We start from the raw sequence: 9,006 nt of genomic DNA, 5'->3' as shown, positions 1-9,006 counted from the left end.
TACTTTAAAATACCACGTCTACTTTTTTATGAAGAGCAAACTCTTCGTAGCTACATAACCTCAAAAATGGGCAAAAACAGCGTTTGATTGACAGATAAGATCTAGTTCTAAATTCGTCACTTTAGATATAGATTTCTAATGAAAAAAGTAGTTTTTTTATGAGTCCCACATTTCGCTGATTTTGAACTGGTGGGGATCTACTTACTATCGGACTGGTTCGTTTTTGGCGATAAAGATCTTGTACGGAACTAGAAATTTTATGCACCAGTCCACAGTTTCCCTGCAGGGTATGTACTATGTATGTATGTGTGTGTTGTCACCGCTCTCAGAGCGGCGCTCTGCATGCTTGGGGTGCGTATGTACACTTACATATCGCACTTGTTACGTTAAAGCGTAACAACTCAAAATCTGAACATTTTCAGTAGAGACGAAAAACTGTTTCCGTAAATATTAATAATATATTACAAGGAAAAAAATATGTANTCTTACTACACGCCTCATATCTTCGAGCCTCCCTGCTCGCTACTCGCAGCTAACCTCCTGGTCTCCTAGGGATTCTCTGTATATAATCCCTACTACCTTCTAACGCCATTTCCCTAGCAAAATTAACAAAATATGGCGTGGCTCCTAATACTTCGTGCTACGCCGATATAATGCAGCAAACTACCTTAGCTAATTGCCTATACCATGATCGCTACTTCTCCGAAACGCTAGCCCTAAGCGTAGTTTTTATAATCTGATGTATCCTCTCAGCCGGATAAGCCTGCGGATGGTAATGTGAGGTGTACCGAAGTTGGACGTCATACGCACTGCAGAGCCCCCGCAGTTCAAGACTCCTAAAATGGGGTCCGTTGTCGCATACCACCGCCCGAGGACAAGAAACAAAAGAAAAACATTGTCTTCGCCATAGCCGTCGTAAGGGAAACAGNCGCCCGAGGACACGAAACAAAAGAAAAACATTGTCTTCGCCATAGCCGTCGTAAGGGAAACAGAAGGGGAAACTTAGAAAGATAGTCTAGAACGGTCAAAATGTATTGGTAGCCCTGGGACGACTTCACCAAGGGGCCTACCAAGACAACACAAATCATCTCCAAAGGCTCGACTTCCTTGGACCTCTCGACCAAGCCCCCAGCTGGTTGTGAATTTCCAGGCTTCACCTGTTGACAAATCTTACAATTTTTCACATATTTCGCTACATCCGCTTTCATCTGCGGGCAATAAAACTTCTGCGCAACCCTAGCGAATGTTTTTCGGACAGCCATGTGACCTGCCAACTTTTCATCTTGAATCATGATATTTCTTCAACACCTCAGGGTATGACAAGGGTTCTTTTTCAACTGTCCGAAACATTTTCAACAACCAAGGGTCACTGGCAGAAACCTCAGCAACAACTGGCACACTGCGAGGCAACATGGAACCACATGTTCCTTGCCCTTCCGGTGAACAGTCTCAAAATCGTACTGCTGCAACTTCAAGACTCAACGCGCCAACCTACCACAGGGGTCCTTCAAATTATTCAGCCAAAACAGAGAATAATGATCCATTACAACTGTGAGCCTAGCCTTCTCAACATATGGTCGCAATTTCTCAACCGCCCACAAAACCGCTAGACATTCCTCTGTCGTCGAATAATTCTTCTCGCCCTTGGCCTTATGGCTTGGTAGAGGAGCAAAAGCTTGGACCGCAGACCTCACCGATACGAGTTTCGTACCCAAGGCGACTAGTTCCGCAACTTACCCCGGCGAAACTAGTCCCAGCTGCGTTTGGTAAAACGCCAGAAGATTCTCCCTAATGATCCCTATCAACCTCTTCTCAGACAGTGGCTCCTGCAACCTACCGAAGATAATTTTCATCGCCACCACATACACACCGATGGACTCGTTCACTCCCTGAGTCCGCCGGCGAATCGCGCCCATTAGTAAGTCGTCGTAGTTGGAGGGCAGAAATTCCAACTTCAGCTCTTTAACCAATTCCTCCCAACTACTTATCGTCCGCCTATTTGACCTAAACCATAGGAGCGCCTTTCCCGAAAACAAATCAACCGCGCCGCGGAAGAGTTGAGAATGTATTATATACATTATTTTTAAATTGAAAATTGCATCCTCCGTGTTTTTTTTTGTTTGTTAAGAGTCAAACTTTCTAAAACGGNTAATGACACTAAAGAGTGATAAGCCGAAATAACACGTAACTTAAACAAACTTAAACAAACCCTTTGGTTGTAAACAGGCACAATTCAAAATGTTACACTTTATGTGACACAAATTTGTTCAAACACTTGGAGACAACTAAAAATGTAACTCTTTAGTTGAGACAAAAGAAGTCATTCTGAAAACAAAGAGAGAGTCATAACGGTTTTTTTAACGAAAGACTAGACAAACCACTGACCGATTTTTACAGTGGGTAGAGATGACCACTGTACATTGTTTTCTTGCAAAAAACTAAAATTTGGAAATTTTGAGTTGTTACGCTTTAACGTAACAAGTGCGATATATGTACATACTGAGATGTGAACAGTCAAATACGTGCGTAATAAATTTTGCATGAAAATATTATTTTTAAATACGAACATTTTTAAACGATAATCAAATATAAAATATTCATTTTTACTATGCATTATTTCCCTCAGTATATACTAATGTCATTGACATTAACTTCCTTACAGAAGAGAATATGACCTTAATTCCATTGACATTATTGCACGGCACCGAATTTAAATTAGAAATTATTCGATTTTGTTGCCACCTACATTTTTGCAGGCTTATTTCTCTTTATATCTACTACTAATATGTAACTAATCGGCCAAGTCTGCCATGTAACTAAATGTTGCGTGGTGTTAGGCGTTCCTGCTATTCTTTTGGAGATTTTTGGCGATAAAAATCGGCTATAGAAAATGCTGGAATCTTGCTGCTGGTTTTCGATGGAGATGGTGCTTTTTATACTTTTAATAGCTCTCAAGAAAAGCGAAAAATTCAAATATGTACACAAATGACGCACAAGAAATTTCTTAAATACTTTATCAAAATTTCTTAAATCAGTTTGCAGCTCTCAAGAAAAATGTTCGTATATTTATTTCTTCAAGAAAATTTACAGCGAAAGGGAAGCTATTTTTCAAGCAACAGAAATAATTAAAAATATTTCTTGTGATTTTTCTTGAGAGCTGGATTCTTAGCTTTTAGATACAGTTCGTATTTGAGGTTATTAGCTTTAGGGGGGGTATGAACCCCAAAACCCACCCCTTGTGTGCGCTAATGGATATAACGATTTGAAAAAGTACGTGATTGGTCAGAATTACGAAAAATTCTAAAGTTTGACAGATCATATCTGCGAAGAAAAAAAAGAAAGAAAAATATTCCTCGAATACGTATTAGCTTATTTCATGTGTAGAACTCATAAAAAAATTTTACGCGCATAGAAAGTGTGACATCAAATTTGATGTCCGATACGAACAAGAATGCCTCATATATATGTATTTCATTACTACAACGCATAACAAAAACTTCAAAATAAAAGTTACGAGCAACGAAAAAAAAATTTCATTGAGAATAACTCTTGCTAAGCAACGTGAAGAAACAAAAGTAGAAAATATAAGTTACGAGCAACGAAAAAAAATTCATTGATAACACAGGGCAACACTGATTTTGGTGCGGCAAATGTTAAATCTGTTTTTGATAGACTTTTTTGAGCTGATTACGAATCCGTAATTATAAAGATTCCATCACGTACAGATTTTGAGAAAATCGTGGTCAAAGTGTCAAAAAATCGGGTTTTTTTCAATATTTGAGAAGCTCGAGCAAAGAGTAAAATTGTGGTAGAACCTTCCACTTAGGCTTAACTTAAAGCTAGAACCCTAGGCTACTGCCCCTGAAAATACCACCCCTGCACCTTTACTTGATGGCCATTTATAGTCATTTGTTGAACAATAAAAAAAATGCTGGCGAATTGTGCTATTGAAAAAAAAATTCTGACAAAATCAGTTTTTGCTGTTCAATAAACGACTATAAGTGATCTTAGGGTCAAGACGAAGAGATGGTCTTTTTAGGGATTGTAGTCGAAAGTTCACGCCTTAATTTAAGATTAAGTGGAAGGTTCTATCACCTTTTGTTTAATTGCGGCAGGGACTCAAACTTCGCCAAAAGTCAAATTTTACTGCTCAATAAATGACTATAAGTGACCATAAATTCAATGTGCAGGAATGGTATTTTCAAGGATAGTAGTCGAGGGTTCTTGCTTTAATCTAAGCCTAAGTGGAAGGTTCTATCACCTTTTTACTCTTTGCTAGAGCTTCTCAAATATTGCAAAAGCCCGATTTTTTGACACTTTGACCTCGATTTTCTCAAAACCTGTACGTGTTGGATCCTTTGTACTTACGGATTCGTAATTAGCACAAAAAAGTATATCAAAAATAGCTTTAACATTTGTCGTACCAACATTTTTTTTCATTTTTGTTGACCTGTGTAATAGCACTTATCATGCAACGTAAAAAGAAAAAAGTCGAAAATAAAAATTATGGGCAACGGAAAAAATTTTGTCTTAAAGCTCAGTTAGTCTAGACTTAATTTCCTTAACTTACCGTAAGAAATTGGTGACGATTACTCGTCATGTCAACTTCTTTTGTTGACATTTCACTATTCTTGTGTGTTCCTCTTTGAGCGTCTTTGTTGAAATTAACTTTTTCTAATAATGAAAATGTTGCGAAAAAGGAAATTGTGTGCCATGTTCTTAAGTCTTGTACAAATGTATAAAATATGCAAGATGCGTTCACTAGGCCGGAGGAGAAGACGCTGGCATATTCATCCAATAAACAGGGATTGGTCAAGTGGAGGATACCAGCGAAAGGTGTTTGCCAAAATCAAAGAAATGGGGGAAGACCAACTTTTTGGGCACACAAGAATGACCAGGCCGGTGTATGATTTGCTATTGAATCTGGTTGGTAATTCATTGCGCAAACCTAAACAGCGTATTGACATCGAGGAGCGTATTTCTCTGACTCTTCTGTGAGTTTATTAATGTCTTCTTTTGGAATTAGTATAATATTTTCCTTTTAACCAAGGCACATGGCACATGGAGAACCTATCCAAACGATCGCATGGAAACATAAGCTGGGAAAGACAACCGTGCGTAACATTATTTTGGAGACATGCGAAGTTTTTTGACGGCTGCTCTCACCTATTTATGTTGCTGAGCCCACCGAGGCTCAATACAAAGACATAGTACAGGATTTCGATCGTATGTGGAATATGCCAAATTGCGTAGGTGCTATAGATGGCAAGCATATTGCCCTAAAATGTCCAGCCAATTCCGGGTCCATGTTTTACAACTATAAAAGGTTCTTCAGCATCGTTCTAATGGCCGTTTGTGACGCAAAGTATACGTTTACTGCAATTAGTATTGGAAGCTATGGAAGTCAAAGCGACGGAGGTAAATTGTAAAAACAAATTGACATTGTAGTGAGCCAAAAATTTCAATAAAATCATTCCATTTCAAGGCATATTTAGGATCTCACCATTTGGTCAGGCACTACTTTCCAATCAATTACCACTACCACCTGATAAGCCGTTGTGCAGTGAATCGCAACCATTTCCACACTACTTTGTTGGAGATGCTGCATTTCCTTTAAGGAGAAATATTATGCGACCATATGCAGGCACAAACTTAGACAGAAGCAAGCGCATTTTTAATTATAGACTTTCTCGAGCTCGGAGGGTAATCGAGAACAGTTTCGGCATTTTAAGTGCACGTTGGCGCATACTTCTACGCACAATGGAGTGTAGCCCAGAAAATTGCGAAAAAATTGTTCTGGCGTGTATTGCATTGCACAATTTTATTATGTTGAACGACCACCAGCGCTGGTATTGCCCTGATAATTATACAGACAGAGAAGGAGCAGATAATGTTGTACACCAAGGTGATTGGCGACGCGATATTAACGACAGTCGTGGTGCTTTCCGAACTGTTACCACATTTGCACGTAGGGGTCCTGCAGAGGCCTTCCAACTGAGAGAGAGACTTGCACATCATTTTTTGAATGCAGGAGCTGTTTCCTTCCAAAATGGAATATATCATACACCTCAGCGGAATTGATATTTGAAAATAAAACAAAGAGTTTGTTTTAACATTATTTAAATTAACATTAAACAATGCTTTCAGCTTTAACAAAAAATGTATTTCATTTGTAATTGAGTAACAATTTAATAATAATTCAAGTATAATACATAAGAAACTAAAAATGTGAGGCAAAGGATACATATTGAGATCGTAAAAACAAAATTTCATTTATATTACATGTACAGTGAGTCACACTCAAATCATAAATGATCTTCTATATTCCTAATGTTTCTCATTCAAATTTTTTTTTAACATAACCCATTTAACAAAAACCATACAAATTTGATTGAACTTTGTTAATTTTTTCTAAATTTCGCACAAAGTTTTCAATTTACATTTGTATTGTTTTTGTTAAATGGACTATATTTAAAAAAAAAACTCTAAATGAAAAAAAGTTTAATGTTGTACATATGTATACGGTGAGTGTCAGTGAAAATCTTACCCATTTTTTGAAAATATTTTGTTTTATTTAAATTTTATTAATTTTTAATGAAAATGTAGTTCACGCTACAACAAAATCCATAAAACTCAAAGCTTGTAAATTTGTAACAATTAAAAAATCTTTAAATTTTCATTAAAATTTCGTACTCTTATTCAGAACTTTTTTTTGGGTATGTAGTTTTACAGATCATTCAATTTTGGTTTTGGATTTTGTTGTTGTGTGAACTACTCCTTCATTAAAAATTAATAAAATTTAAATAAAACTAAAGATGTAAAAAAATGGGAAAAACTTACTGTTCGATTTTCACTCACTGTATATGTATACACATATAGGCGTATTTATAGTCAAAATTAAGTTGGTACTTAAAAGTTAGTTGTAGTCCCAGGTTTTAATGGGTTATGTGTTAGAAAAGCTACAACTAACCTTAAGTGCCAACTTAATTTTGACTATGAATAAGTCCCATAAAGTTATATTATAGTTATATGTACGTATATATCCACTTAGAGTAGTATTTCGTGGTATAAGAATTGATTTGGTGTACGTATACATACATATGTATGTGTATTCTAAGGTGACGATTTGTACTTCCATATTCCAGTCTTACTTATTGAACACATTACATTACATTATTAAAAAGAATTATGGCTCCGTCTCCCTCTGCAGCGCCATCACAACAGCCGTTATGCGCTCCATAGCAATGGTTTGCTTTGTAGCGCTCATCTGCTTGATTGATGCCTGCATCATCTTTGTGAAGTTATCAACAACGTCGTTTTCACCTGCCGCTTCAGGAGTTGTGCACGCCTGCTTGAACATCTCCACTGCCTCATAGAATAACTTGTCCATATCGTCTTCGTTGCCCCTCTTTTTTACCCGCTTACGAGTTGCTGACATGGAGCCTGACGGGGAGGGCGATAAATCGCTTTGACACAACTCTGGTACCGGAATAGGTGACGATGACACTTCGACGAGGAGTGGCGACTCTGGCAAGCACAGCGGCGATGATGATAAATGCTGCGCACTTTGCTCCAAAATTGATGGCGATGGATTAAGATCCTGCGGCGATGGCGGCAAGGAATCGATAAGGTTTTTGCTCGTTCTACACCTGCAATTATGATTCTTTGCATTAAATATGCATCTAACCATATTTAAGACACTTACCTCCGTGGAATTATATGCTTTTTTAAAAACTGTAGCGAGTCCATTAATGGCCAAACTTTTTCGGCCGATGCTCCACTTCCTGATGGAGCATTGAGTCGTCGGGTCTCCCTGGCGTACCTTTCCCTCAATGCCAACCACCTACGCGAACACTGTTCATCTGCAAAAGAAAGTCCATAACCACAAAGCCCTACAATCCGACACAGTTCAACTTACCTGTGCTGTTCATCTCCTTTGCTATGTGCCTCCATATATAATTTTTTCGCTCCACCAACTTATATCCAGCGCAGGATTTGTCAAAAAGCTCCCTGTTGGTGGATACTAGCTGAATTAGTTTTTCGTCATCCATCGCAACAATTTGAATTTGCAAATATTTTGTTTTGGTTTATATTTTTCTTCTCAGCTGTTTGACAGTTCGCCGCCTGGGATGCCACATCAAAAAAATTCATGCAAACAAAATATTTTGCGTTCATTTATTTTAAAGAAATACATAAATGAACATATGGCAAAACTGATTCTCTCACCGCTCTCAATTTACGTAAGGCCGTAACTTAAGAATCTAAAACCTACAGGTTCTTAAGTTTCTTACGGTAAGTTAAATTTTAACTAACCGCCAACACAGTTTCTCATATAATAGGTTGGCCAAAATATTAAGTTAAATTAAGTTACGAAAATTAAGTCTAGACTAACTGAGCTTTTAGGAATAACTCTTACCAGGCAACGTAAACAGTTTGTCTTGAGAATAACTCTCACTGAGCGACGTAAAAACGAAAAAGTCGAAAATAAAAGTTATGACCAACGAACAAATTTTAGTGTTAGGCACATGGGGCAGGTAGTATCAGTAGAGCAGATGATGTGATTTTTTTTTTTAATTATTTGGTCTAGAAAATGTCAAATATTCTTAATTTATTCTCACAAAAATTATAAAATGTTGAAGTCTATTTGCATTTTAAACCATACCAAAGAAGCGATTGAATAGCACCTTTTGGAACCTTCGCCCAACTCAGCAGCACAACCGCTGATTACTGGGCCTTGCAAAGGATGGATAAATGCACCGAGAAGCAAACAAATTTACTAAAAAAGAAAGTTGCAACAATTTTTATTTTTTCCAGTATCAATTTTTTATATTTTATTGTTTTTTTTTTGTATTTCATATGGCAAGCTTTGATTTAGAAGAAAAAATCAAAACACTTTTTGACACTTTCGATACCAGAAGCAACAACAAAATGCACGCAAATGTTTTTTTTGTCAGGGTTTGAAATGCTTAAGCAATATTAGCAAAAACAACGAAAATATGTGATATG

General features: G+C 37.2%; 2 protein-coding genes across 2 annotated transcripts; one reads left to right on the top strand and one right to left on the bottom strand.

Moving 5' to 3' along the window:
• Positions 1-5,345: 5,345 nt before the first annotated feature.
• On the top strand, positions 5,346-6,081 carry LOC108373262 (putative nuclease HARBI1). Its single transcript, XM_017629125.1, has 2 exons — positions 5,346-5,418; positions 5,486-6,081. The coding sequence occupies exons 1-2, from the start codon at positions 5,346-5,348 to the stop codon at positions 6,079-6,081; spliced, it is 669 nt and encodes a 222-aa protein (XP_017484614.1).
• Positions 6,082-7,186: 1,105 nt separating this feature from the next.
• Positions 7,187-7,986, bottom strand: LOC108373261 (uncharacterized). The gene is made up of 3 exons (XM_017629124.1): positions 7,919-7,986; positions 7,706-7,862; positions 7,187-7,649 (listed from the first exon to the last, which is right to left on the bottom strand). Exons 1-3 carry the CDS (start codon positions 7,929-7,931, stop codon positions 7,187-7,189), a joined length of 633 nt encoding a protein of 210 aa, XP_017484613.1. The 5' UTR covers positions 7,932-7,986.
• Between the last annotated feature and the right edge of the window lie 1,020 nt (positions 7,987-9,006).

This window comes from Rhagoletis zephyria, unplaced genomic scaffold, assembly GCF_001687245.7.
Source record: "Rhagoletis zephyria isolate East Lansing unplaced genomic scaffold, Rhagoletis_zephyria_1.1 Rzeph_scaffold_06517, whole genome shotgun sequence".
Classification (NCBI taxonomy): Eukaryota; Metazoa; Arthropoda; class Insecta; order Diptera; family Tephritidae; genus Rhagoletis; species Rhagoletis zephyria.
The sequence above is the reverse complement of the archived record's forward strand: the minus strand, read 5'-3'. Positions and strand labels throughout refer to the sequence as shown.

Bases quoted from the DNA above. Each gene is read 5' to 3' on its own strand.
- LOC108373262 (XM_017629125.1), top strand. From the start codon at position 5,346: ATGGCCGTTTGTGACGCAAAGTATACGTTTACTGCAATTAGTATTGGA. The intron at 5,419-5,485 runs GTAAATTGTAAA...TTCCATTTCAAG, and splicing joins TGGAAGTCAAAGCGACGGAG to GCATATTTAGGATCTCACCA.
- LOC108373261 (XM_017629124.1), bottom strand. The intron at 7,650-7,705 runs GTAAGTGTCTTA...TCATAATTGCAG, and splicing joins AAGCATATAATTCCACGGAG to GTGTAGAACGAGCAAAAACC.